The 14,461-nt window shown below is 51.7% G+C and overlaps 1 protein-coding gene across 1 annotated transcript; it reads right to left on the bottom strand.

Moving 5' to 3' along the window:
- Nucleotides 1-10,054: 10,054 nt before the first annotated feature.
- Nucleotides 10,055-11,119, bottom strand: LOC122184358 (olfactory receptor 2A5-like). Its single transcript, XM_042879263.1, has one exon. It carries the CDS (start codon nt 11,117-11,119, stop codon nt 10,055-10,057), a length of 1,065 nt encoding a protein of 354 aa, XP_042735197.1.
- Between the last annotated feature and the right edge of the window lie 3,342 nt (nt 11,120-14,461).

Raw genomic sequence — 14,461 nt, forward strand, 5'->3', positions numbered from 1 at the left:
GCTCGCTGCGGGGCCGGAGCCGCGGGGCCGCCGCCGCACCTGAGCGCGGTTTGCCTTTGCGCCGCCGCCGCTTTGCGTGCGGTCGTCTCTGCGTGCGCCGGCGGGCGGATAACGTCACGTCCCGCAACCAGAAACGCGGTCCTCGCCCCGGGAGAGAGCGGCGAGGGGCGGAGATGCTGCTGCGGAGGGAAGAAGCTCTGCAAAGGGGAGCGAGGAAATGCTGTGCGGGGCGTCACGGCGCGGCTGCGGTTGCAAGGCACCTCCGCGTCCGTCTGTCCGCTCTCTGCCCCAGCAGGACGCCCAGCGCAGGGTGCCCGGAGCCCTGCCCGAGCGGCTTGTGAAGATCTCCGAGGAGACCCTGCAGCTCCTCTGTGCAGCTGTGCCACTGCTCTGCCACCCGCACGGCCCTGAAGTGCTTCCTGACGTTCAGAAGGAACCTTCTCGTATTCCAGTTGGTGCCCATTGCTTCTTGTCCTGGCACTGGGCACCGCGGAGCACGGCCTGGCTCCGTCTTCATCCTCCCCACCCCCTGGGCATTTGTAGACATTGATGAGATGCCCCTGAACCTCCCGTTCCCCAGGCTGAGCAGTCCCAGCTCTCTCAGGTTTCCTCATAGTACGCTTGCTCCAGTCCCTTCCTTGTTTTCGTGCCCCTTTACTGGCCTCTCTCCAGTGGCTCCAAGTCTCTTGTACTGGGGAGCCCAGGACCAGACCCAGTTCACCAAGTATGGCCTCACTGGTGCTGAATAGAGGGGAAGGATTGCCTCCCCCTCCTCCTGGCATTATATTGCTCAGTGCGGCCCAGCACACCGTTAGCTTTCCATGTGGTTGGCACATGTCTGGCTCGTGGTCAGCCTGGTGCCCACTGGCACCTGCAGGGCTTCTCTGCTGGGCTGCTTCAGCTGGGTGCCTCCAGCACAGCCTGGTGCTGGGGCTGTTCCTCCCCCAGGACACTACTTGGTACTGCGCCGTATTGAGCTCCATGTGGCTGCTGTCACCCATTTCTCACTGCTGTCAAGATCCATCTGGGTGGCAGTGTGACCCTGCAGCTGGACTTGATGATCTTTAAGGTCTTTTCCAACCTGAGCAATTTTATGATTCTATGATTCTACGATCCTTTGGTGTGTCCACCTCTCCTCTCAAATTTGTGCCGTCTATGAACTTGTCACATACAAGGCTTGTCCTGCATTGCTGCTGGAGTAACACCGGGCTGAGGGTACATCCATGCCTGCTGGGAGCTGTGGCACATGGCTGTGAGCTCTGCGCTTGCCTGTCTTCAGCTTCAGCTGCATGCAGGTCCCGTCAAGCATCCCCTCATGTGCTTAGGTCTCTGGGCCATGCCCTGTCCCTGCCATGCAAGGATTTCCCCATGCTGGCAGAGGATGCCAAAGCACACAGCTTTGCAGAACCCAGGCACACAGTCTGCCTCCCCGAGTGCTGGGCACAGACCCGAGGCCTTGGTGCCAGTGATATGAGCAGCACTTGACAGCCACGCTGCTGCGATCCTGCTGGCTGGCATTTGCTGTGTTTTCAGCCCTTACCCTTGGAGGAGGGATGCACGCTCCTGCCGCGTGGCTGGGCTCAGCCCCAGCTGACGGGCTGACTGCAGGAGCCCTGTTAGAGCACCCGCAGGTCCTGGCAGGTCCCACTCCATTGCTTTCCAGGCTTTGCTGGGAGCGAGTGGCCAGGGATGCGACCAGACCACAGGATACAGCGTTTGTGGCAGCAGCCCCAGACTACTGGTTTCTGTTCTCCATTGCAGGACCCTTGGCAGAGCTCTGCTCCATAGGGTCAGATGTCCTGTGCAGACTACATCTGTACCCTGCTCCTGTTTGCCCTGATAAGCCCAGTAATTTCAATGTGCTATGAAAGGGCCAAGCCCTTGCTTCTGCCCTGCATTGTCCTTGTCACAGATGGATAGAGGCCAAGCTCAGCCATGGTTATGTTTGGCACGACCTGGCTGCCATGCAGGCTGGTGTTCATCTTCCCACAAGCATCCTACCTGCCTCAGCCCCATCCTCTGACCCCACATCTGAGCCCCCCCACCCTACAAACCTGCACCCCTCCTCTACATCTCCGCTCTCCTCTGTGCTCTTTGCACACCCTCACCCTCTCCAGCACTCTGACTGCCTGTGCCCCTGGGGCACTCCTCGCCATTCCCAGGGCCCACTCCCAAGGCCAGTGCTGCTCCTGTGGCTCACGACACCAGGGGCTTTGCTGAACTCCTGTGCCCTTCCTTCCCAGGGAAGCTCCGTGCCGGCTGTGAAGAAAATGCTCTGATTTCTGTCTCTCATCACTTTCTAACCAAGACTGGACACCTTTCTAGAAGGTTCATCAACATGATTAATTAAGCTGAATGCAGAGGCGAAGTGGGTCTAGCAGAATCCTATAGCCAGTGCTAAACAAAGAACTAATTTTCTCTTCAGGTTTACAAAGCATACAAAGCCATGCCAATCTTTTCCATTGAGAAGCACGTTTGATTTTGGCCTCTCTTCTCAGATGTGGTCAGAAAATGACAACCGAAGGCAATCTTGCATGGATATAGATCAAATCCAAAGGTGTTTCTGTCTCATTTCTGTCACTTACTGACACTCCTGCAGTCCTTGACACAGCCTGGTAGCGGTGCAGAAGCAATAATCCTAAGCGGTTGCTCATACTGCACACTTGAAGGTGCTTTACAAACGCCCACAGACGCATTAAATCTCTGGCTCCACCTACAGCTGGAAGGAGAAAATCTCCCCCATCGCACCAGGTTTCCTTGCGCAGTTCCTTGCTGCGCTGCTCCCGACTGAGCTGTACTTCAAGGCTGAACCCTGAGCAGAAGCAGCTGTTGGACAGCTCTGGCCTGGACGGAGAGCACAGCAGCCCCCGCTCTCATCTCCTGAAGCCTCCAGCCACAGGCAGCTGTTCCCATCTCCTCTGTGTTTTCCTACTCCTCGTTCCAGGTTGGAGGACAGAGGCGAGTTATTGGCTGCTCTTCTCACTGCACACCATCAGCACACGCGTTACCAGATCAGGAAGCAGTGGCCTCCAAAGGAGCACCTATGTACTCTTCTACGTTGTATGAAGAACTAAAGAGCTAACAGAGATGAAAGCAAAAAGGAGAGGAGCCCATAGGGGAAGCTACAGAAAATGAGAAGATTTACACCGACACTTAACCACAAATCAGTTTTGACGATAATTTCACCGTTCTTTTCTGGTTTTATGGTGCTTAAAGCCATCTTCCCATTTTTCTTGAGATCTTCAATCCAGCTGGACTGGGAAGCTATGGCAGCAGTGTGCCACCTCCCAGCAAACTAGAAAGAATGACTGCACCAACGAATGCAGGAAACAACAGGAGATTCAGGGGTAAAGCAGGAACCCCATACGCCCTCTTCACGTGCTGATGGGTTTAGAAAAGCAGCTCTTATGCAGGGCAAAGCTCTGCTGTGAAGAGCTAAGGGAATGCAAAGAACACTTGGACAAACTCAGGTACTCTGTAGCCCTCACTAGGCTGCTGGCTGTGCCATGAAGCACCAGGATTTGTGCTGTCAAATGCCAGAAAGCTTGAGGGGTCTGACTCCCAGCAGGAGCTGGGTCCTCGTGAGAACACACAGCTGGGCTGTCCTTGACCTCGCCGCCCTCGTGGAGCCTGTGTCCAAGCAAGGCAGATTGCCTGCCCTCCACTATGGAAAAATTCCCTTGAACAGTGTGAGCTTTTCTGGTCCAAAATATTCCATCTGAAGGTTTTTTCCCCAGGCCTGAAGCACTGACAGAAGCAACAGCTGCAGGAACCAGAAAATGACTTTCATCTTGAGCGCCAGCCTCATGCTGGGCACAACCCTGCAGCACGCCTGCAGTGCGTCCACAATTTTCACCCTTGTGCAGCTCCTCAGAGGCACTCAGCAAACCCAGCCCTGCCCCCTTGGCCACCCTTGTGCTGCTTGGAGCCATTGCAGAGGTGGCATTGACAGCTGCACCTGAACAGTGTGCTCCTGCTGGGTCTGACACGGAGGGTCAGGAAGAAGGGGGGAAACTCCCTGCCACCAACAGTGCCCACAGGGACAACGCAGGAGGCTCAGAAGAGTGATGCAGAGCCCAGATCAGTGCTTTTGGCACTCTTGGGTGGCCCTGCCTTGTCCCATGGACTTGGGCTTGTTTGGTTTGCATAAGTCACCTGCACTGCATCCCTAAATACTCATTTGCTGCGGGTTAAATCTCCGTTCCCTAGGTGATTTTTGCTCAGGTGGGCTGTTGTAGAGCAGTGCTCTCTGCACTTTTTGATCACACAACTCTATCAGTAAAGAACTTTTGAGTTCTCCAATGCCTTGAGCACCTCCAGTACGCATCCATTTTTATAAATGCTGTGGTTTAACCTGGCGGGTGACTTAGCACCACTCAGTTGTCCCCTCATTGCCCCCTTCCTGGTGAGATGGGGAGAGAATAAAAACCAACCAAACAAACGACAAAGAACTTGCAGGTTGAGATGAAACTATTTACTGAGATAGAGAAAAGGAAAATAGTTATGATTATATATGTGTGTGAATGTCTATAATAGTGATGCACAAGCAATTGCTCACCACCCCCAAGCTATGTCCAGCTAGCCCCCAAGCAGAAAAAGAGTGAGATGAACTTGCCCCCTTCAGAACTCCTTCCACTTGACGCCATATGGTATGGAATATCCCTTGGGTCAGTTTCAGTCAGCTGCCCTAATTCTGTTCTCTCCCAGCTCTGTATGACACTGCTGAGCAGCAGCTATAAACACTGGAGTGCAATCAACGTGGTTTTTCTCCTAGAACCAAAACACAGCATCAGACCAGATGCTCTGAAGAAAACAAGTCAGCTGAAACTGAGACGATATCCACCCCTTTCACACCACTTACATCACGCTCAGGGCTCACAGTTTCTACACATCCCAAGTAATTACCATCACCTACCTTGCTTTTTGATATATATACACGTACTATTCATGCAAATTTTCCATGATATTCATTCAGTTCATCACTTCTGGCTTCATCTGTCAAGACAGTCATTCAGTGCAGGAGGGACAAGTCACAGTGTTGGGTTACTGCATGCAGAAGCCAGTTCTGGTTCCACTGGTGTTCATTCTTTAACCTGGGTAGTCCTTACCGTACTGCTGTTAACAAGACCATAATGACCATAATAACGATGACAGCAGTGTTATGTAGTAATTTAACATCATACAATTTAAATTATTGGCTGTTCTCACCCAGCATCAAATCACCTTGAGGTACACAATGACATCCCCACTGTTCCACACTACTCACCACTGGCACTCAGGTCCTTGAACAAAAGCAATCCCACGAGTAAACCTGCCTTTGCCCGAGGCAGGAATGACCCAGACTGTCTTGCCCAGTAACTTCATGTGCAGCACCAGGATTTATCTCCTTCTGCAGTATGCAGGAGGTTGGGCTGGGCAGGACCAGCTCTATTGGCAGACCCCCAAGCACTGACTAGCCAGGTGGCTTTTGCTCCATGCTGTGCCCCAGTATTGGAATGTCCCAGCACCCATTGCTCTCAGTGCAGTCTTTAGCAGCCCGTTGTATTGTTCCATTTTTCAGGGGCTGTGTGTGACAGGGGATGTGATGCACCCACTCAATGCCATGCTGTTTGGCCCAGGTGGTTATGAGGCTGTTTCAGAAACAAGTCCCATTGCCAGACTCAATTCTTTCTCGGTGCCATGTCACCACAGAAAGGCCCAGCGTAGTATTTTGGGCAATGGCACGGGGCACAGGAAATGTTTCCAGACATCTGGTGGTTTCTTCCACCATTGTAAGCACGTGGTGTTTGCCATATCAACTTTGTGTGAGTGTGATATAATCCGCCTGTCAGGCCTCCCCATATTTATGTTTCAGCCTCTGTCCTCCACACCAAGGAGGTTTTATCCACTCGGTTTGCTTAATTACTGCACATTTCACATTCATGGGTAACCTGTGCAATAGCATCCACAGTAAAGTCCGTGCCTTGATCCCGAGCCCCTCTGTAGACTGCATCTCTTCCTTGGTGGCCTGCAGCATCATGGGACCACCAAGCTAGAAATAGCTCACCTCACATTGCCAGCCCACATCTACCTGAGCCACTTCAATCCTAGCAGCCGGATCCACCTGCTGGTTGTTTTGATGCTGTCAGTTGTTCTGCTTCCATTGCTGTAACCACCGCCATAGGGCAGTTTCCAACACCCAGAGCACTGCCACTTTTCTCATTCAGCAATGACGAAGGCCAGTTGGATGCCTTTTGCTCCTGCAGATTGGCTCGATTCACCCCTTCCTGCAGTATCTTCTGCAACTCATCGTGTGGGGTTCCATACAGCCTTCCATCTATGATGCTTTCCCACAGTGTGGCAGGACCCATCAATGAACAGGGCAAATTGTTTCTCATTTTCTCACAGTTTATTATATGGTGGAACCTCTTTGGCGCTTGTCACCTCCTCTTCTGGAACAGTCCAAAACCTTTGCCTTGGGGTCAGTCCATAATCACCTCTAGGACTCCTAGATGACTGGGTTCCCTTTTTGAGCTCACTGTGTGATCAGTGCTACTCAGTTACTCCACATAGCACCAGTTGCACGATGTGTGGAGGGGACCATTCCTCTGAACATCCAGCACAGCAGAGGCAGCTGAAGTGCCGAGAGGAGCTGTGCTTCACTACTGGCTACTTCCAAAGCAGCTTGGACCCCTTCATATGCTGCCAGTATCTCTTCTTCAGCTGGAGTACAGCGGGCTTCACATCCTCTGTGTCCTCAGCTCCAAAATCCTAGAGGCAGTCCTAGAGTCTCCCCTGGGGCTTTCTTCCAGAGCCTCCAAGTGGGGCCATTCTCCCTGGCTGCAGTTTTTTATACCTTGTCCTTTCTGGACTGGTCAAAGGCCTACTGCCTGAACTACCTCCTGTTTAACTTCTTCAAAGGCTGTTGCTGCTCAGGACCCCACATGAAATCATTCTTCCGAGTCTCTTGATAGAAAGGATTTACAATCAGACTGTAATCCAGAATATGCATTCTCCAGAAACCCACAACACCTAAGAAAGCTTGTGTTTCCTTTTTGCTAGCTGGTGGAGACATAGCAGTTTATTTATCGCACCCACGGGGATCTGACAATGTCCATCTTGCCATTTTATTCCAAAGAACTGGATCTTCTGTGCAGGTCATAGAATCATAGAATCACCAGTGTTGGAAAAGACCCACAGGATCAGCCAGTGCAACCATCCACCATCACCAACAGGTCTCACTAAACCACATCCCTCGTCACAACGTCCAAATGTTCCTTCAACACCTCCAGGCTCGGTGACTCCACCACCTCCCTGTGCAGCCATTCCAATGCCTGACCACTCTTCCAGACAGGCAGTATTTCCTAACATCCAGCCTAAATCTCCCCTGGCGCAGCTTGAAGCCGTTCCCTCCAGTCCTATCACCGGTTACACGAGAGAAGAGGCTGAAGCCCAGCTCACTGCAACTCCCTTCAGGCAGTAACGGAGAGCAGTGAGGTCCTCCTGGGCCTCCTCTCCTCCACACTGAACACTGCCAGCTCCTTCAGCCACTCCTCATCAGCCCTGTGCTCCAGACCCCTCACAGCTTTGTTGCTTTCTTCAAACCCGCTCCAGGCTTCAATGTCCTTCTTGCACTGAGGGGCCCAAAACTGGACACTTCACCTTACTTTGCTTGATGGCAAAACCAGCCTTTAGAAGGATTTGAATTATTTTCTTCCCTTTCTGAAGGGAAGAACTTCTGCTGTGTTGCCCCACACAATGATTTTGCCAATGTACTGCAGGTGTTCAGGATCTTCCCCCTGTTCCAGTGCAGTCTGGATCAGCCCATGTGTTTCCGCCCCTAGAGCAGCTGATTCCAGGTACTGCACACCCCAAGTACAAGCCAACTGCAGCCTGCACCCTGCTGCCGAAGGCATTGAAGAAGAACACCCCAGCTATGTCAGCTGTGGCACACCGCTGCGCCTTTGACTCTGGTTCATGCTGCAGCTCTAGCACGCCTGGCACAGCAGCACTCAGCGGTGGTGAGGCTTCATTTCGGGCACAATACCAGTGTCAGCCTCCGCTTTCCACCGGACTTTCTCACCAGCCATATGGCACCAGTGCTGATCACTCCTTGGTTCTCCAGTGGTTGAACCAACCGATGAACGGAAATGAGACGCTCCCAGACGGTGCAGCATTGCCACTGGTGCAGCGCTGTTGTAGCAATGGCATCTGCTGATCTTCTGCTCTTAGCAACCCCACAGCAGAAGGGTCTTCTGAGAGACAGGCAAGGCAGACAGCTGCTTCATGCCCTCCATCTCCAAGGCAGTCCGAAAGCCCACCATTTTGGTACCATTTTGGGTCCTTGAAGTACTCTCCTGAGATAATCCGTACCAAGGATGTGCGAAGCCTCTGGGCCAATCACAACAGGATGCTCCTGCCATTCATTTCTGGTTAGGCTCACTTTGGCCTCCAGTACAGTTAGCTCATGGGATCCTCTTGTCACTCCAGAAACACCAATGGGTTTTACCCCTTTACAACATGATGGCATCAGAGTACATAAATAGGGAAAAAATCAACACTGTGACCAGCAATTACTGAAGCACCACAACAGCCCGTGTTAACACGCTCCGGTCAGGCCTGCTGTTATCTCAACCCTTTGAGCCCCACGCTGGGCACCAAATGGACTGCTGTGGTCCTGGAGGGTAAATCCTGGCAGGATAAATCACATCCTACAAAACACCAAATAAACAATTCAATCCTAGCTGAAACCAAGACCATAAATTACATACATGTACTGCTACTGCATATTATAAAACACATTAAAAATAGAAACTGTAAAAGGATGAGAAAAGGTGATGTTTTAAAATGGTATTAAAGTATTTTATTTATTGGTGGTACAAAGAATATTTTCTTCCCACCCCCAGTGGACTGTCTTGCACAGCGCTGGGGTGCACGCAGCCAACATTTGAGGCCACTGTTACAGAGAAAGCAGGTAAATCTTGTACAAGGGAGATGTTTCCTTTATCTCTATGACTCTGCTCTTCTTTATGTCAAGCTCAGTTTGTCCATTCCTGTCATACTGACAGTTTTGTAGCTGTCCTGCAATCCGGGTTCCTGAATTGGCTCTGTCTTAAAGATACGCTATGGGCGCATGTGCAGCAGCCTCACTTCAGCTGGGTAAGTCCTGCTGGGAAACACTTCTTTCTACCAGAGGAGGAGCTGTCTCTACTCACAGAAAACCAGTTCCCACAATTTTTGCTGGGTAGGAATCTCCAGTCTTGCTTGCAGAGACACCACAGCTCAGCATTCGGCTGAGGTCCAAGAAGGATGTGTTTCACTGTGCCTGTAGGCATATTTTCTTGTACACGAGATGCAGTTGCAGTGTCTTTTCAATTGCCTTTATCTGTGACCTGCAAACAACGTTTTCCCAGCTCTGTATGATGCCAGAAGCCCCGTGCATTCTTTCTGAAAGCATGGCATGAGCCAGAATAACCTGCTCTCCCCAGGGATGCTCAGGTGCCACCTCCACTCCCACCTTGTCACCACTGTTCTGCATGCAGAAGCAGATGGCTGTTCCCAGGGTTGGCTTTGATTCCTGAAACTACAAAGATCAATCCCATGACAATGGTTTCCCTACTTATCCATATTTTATTGCATTAAGAGAAAAGCATCCGGCTCTGCAGTGTCTGCAAGTCCAGCCCAGACAAGATTATCCACCACTTAGCAGGAGATGCTTACAGCACGGCAGTACTGCTGCACTTCATGTTGTTTCACCTCAGAAAGAGGTGAAGGAATAAAAGCTTTGCTTAGGAATAAAAAGGCTTCCAGAAAGCCTGACAAAGCCCCACTGCAGATAAATGATTAATAAAAAAAAAAAAAACAGCTCTTACCAAGGGCACTGTCACAACAAAGGCACTGCGTGGACATTCAGTACAAATTCTTTACCTGGACAATACCTATTTCTTAAGAAAACAGCTCCCAGAATTATTTATCGGGAAAGCTGTGGCCAAGGCATAGCAGTGTTATGGATCTGCTCCTGGTCTGCTCACAGCCCTTCTGCCTGTCACTGGTCTGAGGGTCCCAGCTCCCCCCATCACGTTGGGTCACCTGCAGCATGGTGAGGACAGAGGTTGCTCTGCCCGTGGGGGATGTCAGTGATACCCCTGCACAGGGCTTTCCTGATGGCCCCTTGGAACTCGCTGTTCCTTAAGCTGTAGATGATGGGGTTTAGCATGGGGGTTACGATGGCGTACATCAGGGCGAGGACCTTGTCCATCTCCTCGGAGCTGCTGGACTGAGGCACCAGGTACGTAACAGCCCCAGCCCCAAAGAACAGGGACACCACGGTCAGGTGGGAGGTGCAGGTGGCAAAGGCCTTCTGCCTCCCTGCTCCCTTGTGCAGCACGGCCTGGAGGATGGGAACGTATGATGTGAGAGTAAGGAGGAAAGAGCCCACGGCAATAGTCGCAGCCAAGGCATATGAGACAGCCTTGTTGAGAAGAGCATTAGGGCTGCAGGACACCTCCAGCAAGAAGGGGATCTCACAAAACAAATGGTTGATCACGTTGGACCCACAGAAGTGTAAGTGGGCTGTGAGGAGGGCCTGGATCAGAGATGAGAGGGAGCCACTCAACCACGAGACAGCCACCAGGCAGTGGCAGATCTTCTTGCTCATGAGTGCTGTGTAGTGCAGGGGGTGGCAGATGGCCAGGTACCTATCATAGGCCATGGCAGCCAGGAGCACACACTCACAGCCCCCAAAGCAAAGGAAGAAGTAGATCTGTGTGATGCAGCCCACCAGGGAAATGGTCTTCTGTGGTGAGAAGGAGTCTCTGAGGATCTTAGGCAGCGTGACGGAGGAGTAGCAGATGTCCAGGAAGGAGAGGTGGCCCAGGAAGTAGTACATGGGGGACTGCAGGTGAGCGTCCAGCCAGACCAGGGTCATCACGAGCAGGTTCCCCAGCACAGTCACCAGGTAAATGAGCGAGAAGCCCATGCAGAGGAGCACTTGTGTTTTGTAGGTGGTGGAAAACCCCAAGAGAAGAAATGAGGTGGGGCTGCTGAGATTTCCCCCTTGCAGGGAGTCGGGGTTCATCTGTGGGGAGAGCAAGAAGAGATGCGGGACAGGCAGAAGGAGGTGAAAGCTCAGCCCTGCCATGGGACATCTCCATCCCTCTGTTCTGTGTCATGGGCTGAAGCTGTGCCACAATCTCTGGCAATCCTTAGATCTCACAACTGGCTCAAAGGGCTCTGAGATGGGAGAAGTCTGTGAGCAGGTGGTGAGTCTCAGCCCATGGGGTTTCAGTCCTCAAGTCAACACCACAGGAACCACACATGCATTCCCCTGCGTGTTCCCACTGCCCCAGAGCTTTTTCAGCTGGCACAGGGGCTGCTCTCTGGCCGCTTACCCCAAGAGTTGCCAGCAGGCTTAGGTAGAAAACAGACAGACCTGGCCAAAATGGCTCCAGCTCTTCAGGCAGTGGCTTGAAGAACTCATGGCAAAGCCATGCAAACCAGCAAAAAAAGCCAGCAAAGCCACCTCCCCATGTCACCTTCTGAGCTAAGACAGGACTGCTGTTAAGTGAGGCAAAACTCTGCATTGCCCAAGTAACATCAGAAAGCAGGGATCTCACACTGTGGTCAGTAAGGATCCCAGAAACTGTTAAACAAGGGAAAACAGAAGCAGTGCCCACCACGTAGGCGATGTGATCAGCTATGTGGGAATTCAGGGCTGGGCTGTACATCTGTGCTGGTGCCCAGCAAATGAGGAAGGTGTATAACTGGGGAGGGAGGGATGAGCTGACAGCCCGGGGTTCGGTCTCATGAGCAAGTCTGTGGTGCTTGCAGAACTGGGAACCTCCAAGAACACACTCCTTCCAATGCATGGAGGCATTCGGCAGGAGAGGAGAAGCCTTTCAAGATCCAGTGTGGGAGGCTGACGGAGAGGCGTGCACTCCCCATGCTCAGCATGGCATGTGCTGGTAAACAAGGGCACGACCACAGAGGGGAGAGACAGAGGAAAGGGAAGAACCTGTAGAGATGATGGCAGCTGGGAAAACAGCACAGCTAAACAAAAGGCTCATCTCTGGCTCAGGAAGAGCAGATGGTCCATAGGAAATAACATAAATGGCTGTGGCGTCAGGCAAAGCCAACATGGAGGAGCTCAAACTTCTACATGAAGTGTCCCATAACAGCAGATATTCCTGGAGGTCAGAGAAATAGCTGCTGTAAGCAGAGCAGACAGTGGAGAATCACAGAATCGTAGAATGGATGGAGTTGGAAGGAACCTCAAAGATCGTCTAATTCTAGGAGGAGAGGGCAAGAAAGGGAGATGGGGAAGGGGAGCACAGCACAACACCTTGAAAGACACTGGATCCAGAAGACTTCCTGGGGAAGGAAGATGTGCTCAGATCTCAGCCAGACTGCAGCAAGGACAAAGCCTAAGGAGAGAAATTCTGCCAGGAAGAGTACATCTTTGGAGGGGGGGAGGCTATAAATCACTGCCTGGTCTATTAGAGGCACTCCAAATACCCTTGGATGTGTCATCTCACATGTTTTTACCAGGTCACAGCATGAAGTGATCTGATGGGGTTTTTGTTCTTGTTCCTGAAAAACAGGCTGCTTATAGAAAAGCTATTTGTAGAAAATAACTTCAGCTAGAGTAAGCATGAGTCAGTGTCATTTTGTGTAAATGGGAAGATCAGTAAGAGCAGAATGGTGGCTGTGTCTGTGATCATGCACAAGTCAGGAAAGCAAGTTATTGCAGCTGGACAGATTTGGGAATTCAAGTACGCAAACATAGAAAATGAATGATGCTTTGTGAAGCCAAAGGTGAAGCCTGTCTAAAACGTCCTCCCAAGCTTGAGGGAGGGCAAGATGACCTTCAGAGGTTCCTTCCAACTTCAATCATTCTGTGATTCAAGCAAGCAAGCAGCATATGTACCCTGAGGACAGTGTTTGGAACAAGTGGAATGCCTGCAAGGAAAGAAAAGAAAAAGCCGTAAGAGGAGTCTCTACTGAAAGATGAAGGAGTACAGGGAGATAATGAAAACTGTGTGCAGTCTTAAGAGATTAATATACACTTTTCAGCCATGTAGTTGAAGTACAGGCAGCCATGGGGTGCTTCTCAGCTCCGTGAGGTCAGAGCACACCCAGCCACAGTTTTCCAGGAGAGCAGTGACAGTTTATGGCACAGGGTGACCAGGACAACCCGAAGGCATGGGGGCAGCAGCATCACACAGGGAGGAAAGTCTTCAGAGGTCTGCTGCACATCAGGGGGCTGCAGGAGGGGAGTACATCTTCCAAAGGGAGATTGTGCTGGAAAAACTAGCTGTCCAGTCTTTGTCAGACACTTGTTTTTTTTTTCCAACAGTGGGAATGACACAGCTATCAGTTGCCTAGATCTCAGAAAACAACTCCCAAGCTCGGTTAACTCGGGGAGGAGCAGGGGTGAAAGAGCAGGGAGCGACAGGAAGGCTCGTGGGAGACCTAGGGGAGAGGCTGGCCCCAGCAACATCATTCTAGATCAAAACACCAAGGGCTGTGATGTGTTGCAAATAGGAAACCAATTGCTGGGGGTGCTGATGGCTGTGCACAGGACCTCTGGGACCAGGAGAAGGGCGCCCACAGGGACTCTGCTGGATACCCACAGTCCAGTCAGTATGGGGTAATGACAATCGTGAGTGTGGCAGAGAAGCCAAACTGGCCTTGGCAACAGCAGGAATAGTTTGTAATCTGTGTGGGAAAATACCAATACCAAAGAACATTAGTGAGACCTTGCTGGTGGTGCACAGGGAGGGAGGACCCGCTGCAGCAGGAGGGAGCTGCTGTGCTGTGGCACTGAGCCTGGCAAAGAGAGGGGGCATGGCGTTACATAGCCGTCCTGGAGAAGCAGAGCCCAAAAGGGAGCAGGCTGCTGCATGGGGAGCAGAGCCCTGCGCAGAGCATGCTGCTGCGAGTGAACCTGGCACAGACAAACCTGTGTCAGCTAGCAGCTTGAACTGTTTCAGAAGCGGCTTGAACCCAGGAATCACCTCAGTTCTAATGCACCAAGGCTTGGATAAGGAACCAGGGTAAAGGCAGGAGGGGATCTGGTTCCTAAATCTGTGACCACTTAGAACTTTTACCTTTACTTAGAATAAAACTGCTCTAACTGTAAGTAGGCGTCCACAGAGCCTTTTGTGTCAGTTTAATAATGTGGAGGTGGAAAACCACATGCCTGGTTCCCCTGGAAGACAGCACGCAGACAAACCCAGCACCCACTCCAGTCCCTCCCTGCACTCCATGGCTCTCTGCCTCCCTGCACCTGGGGACATACCCAGACTGCAGTCTCCCTATGAACTAGTTGCTTCAGTGGAGGGTGCTGGCAGCAGGAGGGCTGAGCCAGAGCAGGTTGCATGTGCCCCCTGCCAGCCCTGAGAGGGAAGAGGAAATGTCAAAGCTGTTGAGCAAATGGTATACAAGTGGCACCTTGGTTTCATTTTCTAATAACTATATGGGT

Source organism: Lagopus leucura, unplaced genomic scaffold (genome assembly GCF_019238085.1).
Source record: "Lagopus leucura isolate 7727_CA_CO unplaced genomic scaffold, USGS_WTPT01 Super-Scaffold_100022, whole genome shotgun sequence".
Taxonomy (NCBI): domain Eukaryota; kingdom Metazoa; phylum Chordata; class Aves; order Galliformes; family Phasianidae; genus Lagopus; species Lagopus leucura.